Source organism: Cydia fagiglandana, chromosome 13 (assembly GCF_963556715.1).
Source record: "Cydia fagiglandana chromosome 13, ilCydFagi1.1, whole genome shotgun sequence".
In the NCBI taxonomy this organism is placed as follows: domain Eukaryota; kingdom Metazoa; phylum Arthropoda; class Insecta; order Lepidoptera; family Tortricidae; genus Cydia; species Cydia fagiglandana.
This window is the reverse complement of record NC_085944.1, coordinates 4,035,002-4,047,890: the sequence shown is the minus strand read 5'-3', so window position 1 is coordinate 4,047,890 and position 12,889 is coordinate 4,035,002. Positions and strand designations below refer to the sequence as shown.

Here is a 12,889-nt window from a genome sequence, read left to right as displayed (position 1 = left end):
TACGAATCTTCATGTGTGACTCGTGCCATATGAGTCACGCATGAGTCGCATGACTCAGTGTCCGAGACCTGTTATCAGTCATATCTTATAACGGAGGTGGTAAGTGAATGATTACATGACCTTTACCTGCGGTTAGATTTCCTTGTAAGCGATTTATCCGGTCCGATGTATCTAACGGTCAATGTATACCGAATAACAGAGTTTTTGAAAATGTTGTAAGGACACTTTGGTGTTATACGAAAACAAATAATGATTAGGCTTAATTAAAGCACCAAACCGTCTGTCAATGTCTCTCTTCTCTAATAGTAACATTCCATTTCTAACCGCAGCTGCACTACCGGTACTGAACGCGTCGCTGTCATTGTCAATTTCCATAGTAAAATAAACAGCAGCTGCAGTGCAGCTGTCGTTGGAAATGGACTGTCACCTTAAAGCTATTGACCCTGCCTCTGTCTGACATATCGTTCACTAATTAACCTATCTGTCAATTCCAGACAGCTGTCAGCCTCCTACGAGCTGGTCAGGGCCCGTGAGAAGCTTTCCCGCGCCCACTCAGACCTGCAATACCTGACCGTTGAGGAGATAGATGCAGCAACAGCGCGCGTAACCGGCAATCTGGCGTCGGGTGTTGAGCACTTGGACGCGGCCGTGCAGTATCTGAAGGCAGATCATCTGGAGTATGAAGAAGTGCAGACTATCATTGATTAGTAAGTATAATTTAAAAAAAAATTACTTTTACGTGCGATGTTGTTTTACAAGAATAAATATAAATAATCAACAATTATAAAATATAATTCAATAAGATGAAATATTATAATACGGGTTAAAGGAATGTTGAAATAATGTGTTAACGAAACTAACAACTAATTCCGACGACTTCTAAATGTCGACGGATTCCGAAAAACATCCGAAATTCCATCAAGTTAAAGTATATTACCCGACATTTTGAATTTTTCAAATTTACCCAAATACGCCTTAAGCCTCTGTAAGGCAGGTGAAATATATTTCCCACAATGATTCTGAATGTGAGGGTTAAATTTTGCGTAATTCTTTCACCCTTTTGGTCCTTTTCTATACATATAAGGCTAAATTAAGCATAGCACACAAGCGAGAAGCAATGCGATTAGATATCTATATCAAATCAAGATCATATTTTAAGTATCGCTTATCGGGAATGTAAAAAGACCTATTATATTAATTTATTCTACAAAGTATTCATCTGACTTATACTAATCTATTCACACACCATGAACTCATATTAACTTTGACGTATAGTTTGCTTGTAATTAACTAGTGTTTGCATAGTTGATATGCATTTCCTGCTAGCTTACTAATACGTATAAGAGTGCATCATTTAGATATATTAATAGTCGTAGAATACCGAGTACTAAGTAGGTATTTATAGTTAACAATGAATGTGACTATGACCCCTCTCGTCATTGACTCTAAGAAGAGAGAGTCATAGAAATCCCGGAGGAAAACACGATGTTATAGTGTGATTATCACGTGAAAGAAATTTTTCTTTAAGATGCAGTGCGTTTAACCTTAACCTAGCCCTTGACGGCCCCCGACCCCACGGCAGACCAAAAAAGCGATGGCTTGATGTGGTGAAAGCAGATATGAGCGCGAACGCAAAGGCCGGGATAACGCTAGGTAGAAGAAGATGCATTGCGTTTAGCCAGCGGAGTTTTTGAAAAATTGTGTCGCTTTAAGAAAAAATTGCAATCTTTAGGCCTTTGGAAACTCCAGTATTTTCATCGATCGGAAACCCGAGTATTAATTAAACAACTTTCGCTCGATAGAAAATAAAGGAACATAGGAAATTCTCGAACGGTATTTTAGTCTAATATTATTAGTGTGTTGCCATGGTAACCCGTTCGATTTGACAGTTCGTGTACTATAATATTATTAGTCTAATACCGTTCGAGAAATGGGCCCCAGAACTCACTGCACCTTAACGGTATGTCGCTGGAGGAAAAATATAAGACCCAGTTCAATTTTGGCACTTTTTAATTTGGAACTTCCTTTTATTTCTATATGAGTTCAAAACTCGAATTTAATTTGTACTTGTACCTACAAGTACACGGGGACTTACGGGGATAAGAAAATTGCCGACTGATGACTTCACACTTTCTACAAATTGACGCTACGGAGCTTTATTTATTCTAAACTCGACAAGAAAGGCTTCTAAAGCGAGTTGTTTGGCCTTTCTTGCCAAATTACGGCTCGCTTTAGATTTATTTTCTTTTTTTACTTTCTTTGTTTGCACGTTCTTTTAAGGTGCTTTCCTTTCGGCTATTTAGTCCACAAAGAAGTCATATAATAAAGTGCCAATTTGCCAAACCTATTCACCTCTTACCCCCTTATTCATAAAACTTTACGGACTTGATTTAGTTAAATTATGTTTTATTCCTTTCTTACAAATACATAAGCCAAAATGCCAGATAAGGACAAACGATTATTAGCTAATTGGGGTTTGTAGCGCGTTTATGAATAAGGGGTTTAGTGGTTGAGCACACAATCAAAGGCGTGTCAAAAGCACCTATGTATATAGTCGAGTTAACATCTTTACTAAGTCATCGTTCCAAAAATATATTTACACGCCTCTATGACTCTGACAATAAGGTCGTGTAAATATTTTTGAAATGTTGGCTTGTGAAGATGTTTGTGAACTCGGCTGTACCTGACCACGTTGTACTCATAGCAGATGTAAATATTATATGTGTTTTTATTTTTTATGTATTTTTTCTGTGTGCATTTCATGTCAATTTCAAATCAGCTCAGCCGTGATTGAGAAACAAAATATCCGAACAGGCTTTCGCATTTATTATAACATAAGGAGCTAGTGTGGTCCGTGTAGAGGTCCTGATGCATTTTCGCTACTATGTTGATAATGAGAACAGTCGATGTCAAAGATATGTTTACACTTTTGCTCCTTACTCCCTTGTAATAAGGCGAAAAATGTAAACATTATCTTTGACGTCGACTGTACAATAAAGGACTCCCTATTTCCGGCACAGACATACAAATTTTAACACTAAATTTATCTAAGGCCCATGAATACCGCGCAAGTAAACTTTCACAAGTAATTTTAATTTCAGAAATACTGTCTCGAAGTGTCACTTATCATTATCAGTAGTAATATGTATCCGTTAAGATAGTATTTTATTGCATTGATATTAAAACAGACGCGCGTAATTAAATATGCGTGAAAGTTGACATACAAGATTAAAAATCATGAATAAGTGTACACAAACAAACATTACAAAGATAACAACATAGCAACAACCAATGCACTTCGCGACGAGTTTGCTATTCTAGGTCATAAAGTAGTAAGCAACTAGTATCATAATGGCATGCAAGCAAAATTAAATTTGGTCAGCTTGGTTGCCACGGATGCCAATCGTCTTAATTCCGTGGCCTTGAGTCATCACGTTTCTCCCAACTAGCTACTTTAACCAGACCTGAGGGCGTACCGCGAACCACGATCGACGTGTTGCCTCCCTATCACGCTTACATACGAATTTACAAGTGCGACAGACAGGCAACACGTCGAACGTCGTTCGCGGAAGCCCTTTGCTCTCTGTTGTTATTCGTACACTTCCGTATTAACGCTCCTAAATACAAAATAACGCTTTAAACTCTCGCGTTTTGTACACATATTTAATTACACAAACGGGTCTACCGTGATATAATTTCATTGTTTTTACCTTTAATTCCGACGTTTCAGCTGAGTTGCACCAGCTGTGGTCACGGAAAGACCGACGTCCCAACAAACCCCGACCCGTAGACCCGTTTGTGTAATTAAATATGTGTACAAAATAACGGTTTATGGGTTAAAGTACAAGAAAAGCTTGTAGGCAATCATTACGACTTTGCTAGACTTGAAAGAAAAGGAATTATTTAAAAAGTTTGTAGTATATTTTTACTATCACGGGAGCTCAAGTAATATTTTGTGACCGGTTCTGACTCACTGACTACCGGTTTGAATGGCGGTCAATATATTATGTGAGATCATAAATTTAATATTTGTTTTTAAAGGATATGGGCACGTAATATTTGATTACAACCGTTATGATAACTCATATGATTCAATAAGATTTTATATAATTTGAGAAATCTTAACAGTAATTTACATAAATAATTAATAACTTCGTTCAGTCTCTCGATTATTAAAGCATGGATTTCATCTCACTGCTTAATAAGGGCATTTAGTAACTGAGACGTTATGGCTGTAATTTTCTGTACGAAACAGTCTGCCGATTTTGCGGGGGGAGGGGACGTCAAATGTATTGCTGTTTCTACATGATTTCTCCGTAACGTACAAATAGCCATGTCAGGCCATAAAAAAGTTTGTACAATTGTGCAAGTTTTTCGGCAGAGTGGTAAGCTTTCAAAGGCTACTCCAGTTATTAAATGCTCTTAGGTCTCACTACGATGATGAACACACATACTGCCGTATTCGAACTTCAAGATATTCACAAGAGACGACACGTACTAGATCCATTCTAGATACTTACGTTATAGTTAAGATATCAACTAGTTCTCTTTTGCAGCGCAATTCGGGCAACCAATGTCACTTTTACGTTAGATAGAGTAAGATATCTCTATTAGATGTGAATTGGATTTCTAAGTCATATCCTGTGGAAATCGTTCAAGAGTATCTCCAGAATCGCGCAAATGTCAAATTGGACAGGTTAGATCTTAAACATATCGTTATCGTATCTTGGTGATGTCTAAAAGATTTCTAATATATATCTATTTCAAAATCCGAATCGGGCCCATAGTTTCACTTTTACAATGTTCTACATAGAGGACAGATTTTATCAATGGGTTCAGCAACTGTCAAAGGTTTGCATAGAAGGCACCATCATACGTTTCCCTTTTCTCTAGTTTTGTTATAGAGTCAGACCAAGAAAAGTCTGCCGAGATTTTGACAGCACACGCAGTGCAGGTGTTATTTTAAAAGTCACAAATCTATGAAATTATGACGTATAAATAACACTGCATGGCAATAACTCTGCAGAGATTTCTTGATCTATCTCTATGAGTTTTGGCTTAAAATACTGGCATCCAGGCCATAAATAACACAACTGGCAACCCCATTAATCATATTGTCACCTACTCACAAGTTCAACCTACCAAGCAAGGTAGGGATAGTTTTTTTTTACAGTTGATATACCTAGTTGGTATCTATCTACCTAGTTGGTATTTCCTTGGTGCCTCTGCCTCCTGATGAGTCAAAACCACAGCTGTCATTGAGGTATCGACGTAAAGTGGGTTAAAAAAAAACGATGTATTTACGACGACTTACAACCCGCCACCTTTTAGTTGCAATGTCATTCTTACTATGATGTATCATACTTCTACGAATCATACTAATTATACCATTTAACTAATTTAACTAGTGCGCATTGAGTATGGTCAGGCGTGGCTCACTCCGCGATTTCGTCGCTTTGCTACAGGTAGCTAAAAGTCCATCTGTTCGACCCCAATTTTGGGGTTTGCCATAAGCCGCGCGTGGCGCTGTCGCCACCTAGCGGCCATATCTGTGCTGATCGTGACAGACGCGTTTTGTTAGAGAGTGCGTCTTCTGTACCTAGTACTATTATTCATTCTGTGGTATGGTAAACAGTTTTGCATAAAACTTCTTGCAAATCTTTACCACATCCCTCAATGGAACGGAAAACATAAAATGTGTATGCATGTAAGAATTCCATAAAATCATATGATTGTATCAATATTGCGTAGGTGGTTCTCAGATTCGGATTAAGGTCCGGTTTGGTACCGGCTTGTGTAGGAATTCGTGTGTGATTAATTTTAGTATGGAAGAAATTAGTATCAAAGCCTATTACTTGTCACACGTACCTAGAATATTTGCTACTCATCGCTAAGAAATAAGATTTATCGTGTCAACTATGCAGTTGACTGTACAGCTTAAAGTCATGGTGCGTAAACAACATTCCAATTGTTTAGAATAGATTAGTATTTATTCGTAAGCACATACAATCGAGACAATACATTTTTGGCAAACATTTCATTTTTGATACAAGCTTTTATCGCTGACTGTACTTTTCTTTCCACAGGCAACTAATTACTCATCGAGACAATTCTAAAAACCCCTAACACAATTAGGTTTCGATGTTTTATCACAGAGTTCCTATGGCCACCTCGGTCTCCATCATCAGATCAGCTCGATGACACCATAATATTGCATTGTCACCCGACTTACGTAGGTATGTGTGCAAAATTTCAGCTCAATCGGAAACCGGGAAGTGGATCAAATTTAAGTTACAAGATTTGATTACAGGCAGACAACGGTCAGGTGAAAGTAAATAAAAGCTCGTAAAAAGAAAACACAAAATAAGATTAAAGTGCTACGAAATGGCCCCATATCAGCATGTTGCTGGTGGCTTCCAGCGCTGATCTTCCGATGAGACCTGCGGGCGCAGCACGGTTCCATTTTTATCGACTATCACTATGGGCGTCTCTTTCGCACTTACATACTTGTTAGAACGTGACAGGCATGGTGACAAGGGATAAAAACGCGACCGTGCTACGCCGCCTGGCCCCTGTTTCACCAACGTGACAGGTGCGACGAATTGTAAAATCACTGTTGCTGGCGTCACAGGCATCCATGAACTACGGTTACCGTATACCATAGGGCGGGCCGTATTCCTGTTTGCCACCATCATTGTATTATTAAAAAAAACTGTATGATATCGGAAAAAAAACAGATATTTCTCTTAAGCTTTGAATAAATTTAAAAGTGGAAAAATTACCTATAATATGGTGACCTATAATATGGTGGAAAGATTTGCTGGCTAGGGATGAGGTCTTGGTGGCTCAGATGGCAGAGCGCTGGAGTATCGATCCAGAGGCCGTGAGTTCAAGTCTCACCCAAGACAGTAATTTTTCCACTTTTAAATTTATTCAAAGCTTAATAGCATCGTTCGCAGACGTTTCTGCTTGTTAAAAATTAAAATTAGTATGGGCAGCACATCGTAACTGGTGAATTTCCAATATGACTTGGAACTCCGGTAGCCGTTTAAGAAGTATAACACTCTTACGGTAGATGTCGCTAAGGGTCCCCTTGACCTATAATATGGTGGAAAGATTTGCTGGCTAGGGATGAGGTCTTGGTGGCTCAGATGGCAGAGCGCTGGAGTATCGATCCAGAGGCCGTGAGTTCAAGTCTCACCCAAGACAGTAATTTTTCCACTTTTAAATTTATTCAAAGCTTAATAGCATCGTTCGCAGACGTTTCTGCTTGTTAAAAATTAAAATTAGATATTTCTCTTGCTAAGTTTATGACAATTGTCACAAGAAACACTACAATTGTCACGAAATTCCGACATATAACTCATTACCTGTCAAGAATTACCTACAATTCTTCTAAATCTTTGACAATTGTCAGAAACTTCGCAGGAGAAATATCTGTTTTTTTTTCGATATAATAAAGTTTTTTTTAAATAATACAATGATGGTGGCAAACAGGAATACGGCCCGCCCGATGGTACGTGGTAATCGTAGCCCATGGATGCCTGTGACGTCAGCAATAGTGATTTTACAATTCGTCGCACCTGTCACCGATGTGAAATTGGGGCCAGGATGGTGATAGTGATTGATAGTGAGAAACGTTTACGCTCCGTAGCGAGTGAAACGCAACTGTCACGCTGTCGCATCAATATGGAAGAGTGATAGAGAGACACAAAGCTTCGTTCTAGTAGCACAAGCCATTGTCACCTTGGCTAGGCACCCAGATAGGTTTGCTACTATGAATAATGTGATTCCGTTGTAAGAACAAAGTTCCGCAATGAGACATTGTTTTTTTTAGTCTTAGGTAAATAGGTACCTACAAGACTCCATGAAGACGGTTTAGGACTGTACTTGAAATAAATCAAAAGAAATCATCAAATTTTTTTTTTATTCCTATTACATACATGATTATTGCTCATATTAAAGTAGTCAGTGGACGCTTTGAAACTTTACATTTACATACATTTTGATAGCCCAGACGGTGCAAATGTTATTTAAACATCATAACTCATAAATTCATAGAAGTTTGAGGTTTAAAATAATACTATCACCGTCTGGGTTATCTAAATCCCTGCATAGCTTGGTCTAACTATAATTAAGGTTCCGTCACACAGGCGCGTTTTCCGGGCGGCGCGTGAGCGGGACGCGCCGCTTTTACATATAAAACGCTCACGCCGTGACGAAGCCTTAAGTGCAAATTTCGAAGTCATGCGTGTTGCGTGCATGCGTAGGTGCGAAGGATATTGTATACCTACATACGTAAACGTACCTATGGGATTCATATTGGCAAGGCGGTAGAGTACATATTTCGATGCTTGGCATGGACACAGTACAAGAACATAGAACAGTAGTGAATCTTCATAGAAATGTGCCGCTGCCGGCTTGAATGTGTGCGTGCGCGCCGGACGCCGTGTACGCACGCGCTGCCACGCACACATTAGCATAAAATACGGGGGAATACGGTGGCGGTAGTGTGGGCTCTACCGCGACTTTGATCGCGTGCATTCGAGTACGCTGCCCACCCGCTCGCATTTATTTGTCTGCTCTCGGTAGGCCTCAGTACAGCTCGCCGCGGTCGTATTGTATTGTAGGAACAATTGCATCATAAGTCAGAAACGCACATGTGACACCCTTAATATAGGAACATCCATTGCCTACGAATACCGCTTAGCGTTACTTGTTAGTCTCCATAGGCTACGGTGGCTAAAATCGAAAAAAAAACTCTTTAAAAATTGAATTTAGCGCTACACAAGTACCAGGGCCTCATGAGTTACGAGAAGGTTGTTGTCGTTGACCAACCCGCCGTGGGGCGCGGGGCGCGGCGGCCGGGTCGCGTATCAGTATGAAGGTACAATAAAAGTGACAACCCTAAGCGCCAACGCAAGAGTAGGCAAATAACTTGCCGAGCGGCCTTAGATTCACTACTGTTCTTAGTGTACTGTGGCATGGATAAACGCGAAGGTGATTCCGTAAATAGTCGGGGAATACCTCATGACGAAGTGTGAAATGATCGACTCATAATCTACTAGCACTAGCTTACGATCATTAACTAGAGCAGGTCGTGGGAATTTTATAAACAAGCTATCCTACTTAAGATGGAATCATTTACAAACTTGATAAACCGATTATTCCTAATAAGCAGTTCGCCTCTGGCTTGCCAGTATACTGTGACCTTCGTTCGAGTACGCATTTCATATAAAAAGGTTTACCAAATATCACGCAGGATGGCGCTGTACCGAGAGCGGCGAATTCTACATCGCGCTAACGAAATTTTTATTGGGATTGTATATAAGGGTTGGGGATTGTTTTTGATATATTGGCTTTATATGTGACTGTATGTTTCTTCTCGTTGAAGGGTGGGGTAAATACTAAATACACTCTTCGATGGTACAACCACCTGCAATAATATGTTACACAACGAAGGCCGCAAAAATATCTGACACGCTCTAATTTGTAGAGCCATAAGAGCGTGTCACATAATTTTGCGGCCTTCGAAGAGTAACATATTATTGCAGGTGTACATAGTTGTTTTGTATCTAGAGGTTCCGATTATACTGGATCGCCTTCAGCAATGTACTTACGTAGGTTTTATGAATCACTGCACAGATCGTAATCATTGGTCGCATGCCAAAACCACTTGTCGGCACGCGTGCTCAATTTAACACGGGAATCCCGTACTTAAGTTATTATTACTCCTTGATAATAAGTTACAATTTGTGCTTTAGGTATTTAAAGGGTTTTTCTTAAAAATTCTGGGAAATATTGACGCGGCAGACTGAGATTGTGATATTAGACGGGCTTTTAAGCATTTAGAAGCTTTTTAGTTCGAAAACTCATACGTTTATTCATACATCAATACATCACACAATAGTTTTTTTTTAAGCTACAAAATCATAAATTTAAATTCGCTTCATTCCTGTAGACATCGAAATGTTAAGAAAAACAAAATTTTGACGCTTTACCCTTACAGGCACGATATTTTATTTCAAATCAAATAACAAAAACGTGTCGTTAACTTTTACCATATCGTCCAGAGGAAAGAGGTTTTTCTGGATGTTTTTGACCTACTATATGTACGTAGATATCTACAAGTATTTTGAGGATTCATGGAGTAAAATGTAACATATATAAGCAATATAAGCATGACAGTGTTATATCAAAGCGCTTACATAAAATGTACTGATATAACGGCGCGGCGAGAGATACAACCTAATCAGTATGTATGACGTCGATTATGCAAATGTATACAATTCGCTTGGCTAGCGTAGGGTATACTTAATTATAAATAGATCTTGATTTATAAGATTACACATGGAAGCTGTGTTTATAAATAATTTATAGTTTTCTGCTGGAGACAACATACAGTCAGCAGCAGAAGTTGCTAAGCGGGCGAGGTGTTCAAAATTACCTCGACACGCTCTTATTCTCTTAACAATAAAGTGGCGTCAAGATCTTTTTGAACACCTGGCGCGCTTAGCAACTTCTGCTGCTGACTGTACAATCGAGGTTAGAGGTATCGATGAGGACAATGAGCCAGTAAATGTCTTTCATGACATATCTATGATGATTAGATCTTATTTTATTATTCACGTTATATGTAGGGGAGAGTACAGGGTACAGTCACAGTACACTAAGAACAGTAGTGAATCTAAGGCCGCTCGGGAAGTTATTTGCCTACTCTTGCGTTGGCGCTTAGGGTTGTCACTTTTATTGTACCTTCATACTGATACGCGACCCGGCCGCCGCGCCCCGCGCCCCACGGCGGGTTGGTCAACGACACCTTCTCGTAACTCATGAGGCCCTGGTACTTGTACAGCGCTAAATTCAATTTTTAAAGAGTTTTTTTTCTCGATTTTAGCCACCGTAGCCTATGGAGACTAACAAGTAACGCTAAGCGGTATTCGTAGGCAATGGATGTTCCTATATTAAGGGTGTCACATGTGCGTTTCTGACTTATGATGCAATTGTTCCTACAATACAATACGACCGCGGCGAGCTGTACTGAGGCCTACCGAGAGCAGACAAATGCGAGCGGGTGGGCAGCGTACTCGAATGCACGCGATCACAGTCGCGGTACAGCCCACACTGCCGCCACCGTTTTCCCCCGTATTTTATGCTAATGTGTGCGTGGCAGCGCGTGCGTACACGGCGTCCGGCGCGCACGCACACATTCAAGCCGGCAGCGGCACATTTCTATGAAGATTCACTACTGTTCTTGTACTGTGGTACAGTGGATCAAAGTTAACAGTGGATCTTTTGTATTAACTGTGCTAATATTACTTGTACAGAGGTTAGCGCTCACGACTTTATAAAAATTACCGAGGTCTAACTTCAATGTTAAAACGAACTGCATGCATATTGAAATTTAATCTTAAACAGTGCACAAATTAAGGAGTGGGTCAGAGTTGTTAGTAGTAATGGAATTGATCACGGGACTATTTGTTGCATCTGTCATCCAGAGATATTTTTTCTCTTCGGTCAGCATTGGTCAATGTATATGTAGTTGTCATCTCTTCTAGGCTCGGCATCAACGAATGCTCCCGGTATTTCCCTGTTCCGGTACTGTTTTTGTACGTAAAAAATACCGGGAGAACGCCATTTGATGACATCAAAGTAATATTCTAATGTTATGTTACCGGGCAAAGCGCGACCTTAAGTTATTTTGCGTAGGAGACTTAAATGTCATTGCCTAAATATGTACCTATGTCTTATCAAAACCGTCGCGTCGGAGGCAATGTGTGGGTGCGCACACTCAACAACAAGTATTATAAATTTGTGAAAGTTTGCATGTTTCGGTGTTTGTTACTCATCATTCAAAAATAGCCGATCACATTAAATTTAGTTAAACGGTTTATAATCTAAATTAACATTTATAAGATACCTACTATTCAAAAGACCATCTCTTAATGAGGATTTGTGTAATGTCTAAATATCGAGCATTGGGTAGTTTAGAATAAAGCTAAATTACTTCTTCAAAATTTGATAGCTGTCTATTAGAATCGAATTCGGTTAGAATAAAGGGTCGGTCACATCGCTGCTCCAAAGACGCTACCTATCGCATCGCTGACATAGAAGAATTTATAACAAAAACGCATCGCATAACACCCTTCACTCCGGTATGGGATTGAAAGACCCCATGAATACTTATTAGAATTAGAAAAAAATACAAGTTAAACTTACTTATTGCAGCAAAGAAGGTTATTATAATTTGCCACGTATATTAATACGTGTTGTTTTTGTTTTTTATTCCATGAGTACGAACTTTAACATAATTACACGAGAGATATGTGAGCTTCGAATTCAATCACGAAAACTACCTACTCTCAACTAAGTAGCCCAAATAAGGTAAACGTACTAGTGCTCGACATGCTAATGCCCAATATTGTGATTGTGAATAGAGGTGACAGCAAGGTGTCATCACCTTGCTGTCACCTCTATTCACAATGACTTCAGTTTCAAGATGACATGCACTGGGTCGAGCATCAGTACGTTTACCTTATCTATCGTAATAACTCCAATAAATATCACGCTAAAATTAAATAAAGGTTCCTTTGTTTCAGCTACACGACTTCGTTCTTTATAAACGATACTGTTCAAATGCCGGATATAAAGAGCAACGATGGACCAAACTATGCAAAGGATTCGAAAACCTGTTTGGACATGCTGAGGCGGTTTCAGTATGGATTCAGAAGTGTAATCAGGTACTTAACTATTGGTGACGGTACGACTATGAATGGCATGGCTTTAGTATTGTATTGTATTGTATTGTATTGTATTGTATTGTATTGTATTGTATTGTATTGTATTGTATTGTATTGTATTGTATTGTATCGTATTGTAACTATTTGAC

General features: G+C 39.3%; 1 protein-coding gene across 1 annotated transcript in view; it reads left to right on the top strand.

Annotated features, from left to right (window-relative positions):
• Positions 1–210: 210 nt before the first annotated feature.
• Positions 211–12,889, top strand: part of LOC134669867 (atrial natriuretic peptide receptor 2-like) — a 50,381-nt gene continuing 37,702 nt past the window's right edge. The window contains exons 1-3 of the mRNA XM_063527485.1: positions 211–215; positions 495–707; positions 12,600–12,740. Of these exons, the coding sequence (XP_063383555.1) occupies positions 211–215; positions 495–707; positions 12,600–12,740 (359 nt within the window). The remainder of the gene's footprint in view (positions 216–494; positions 708–12,599; positions 12,741–12,889) is intronic.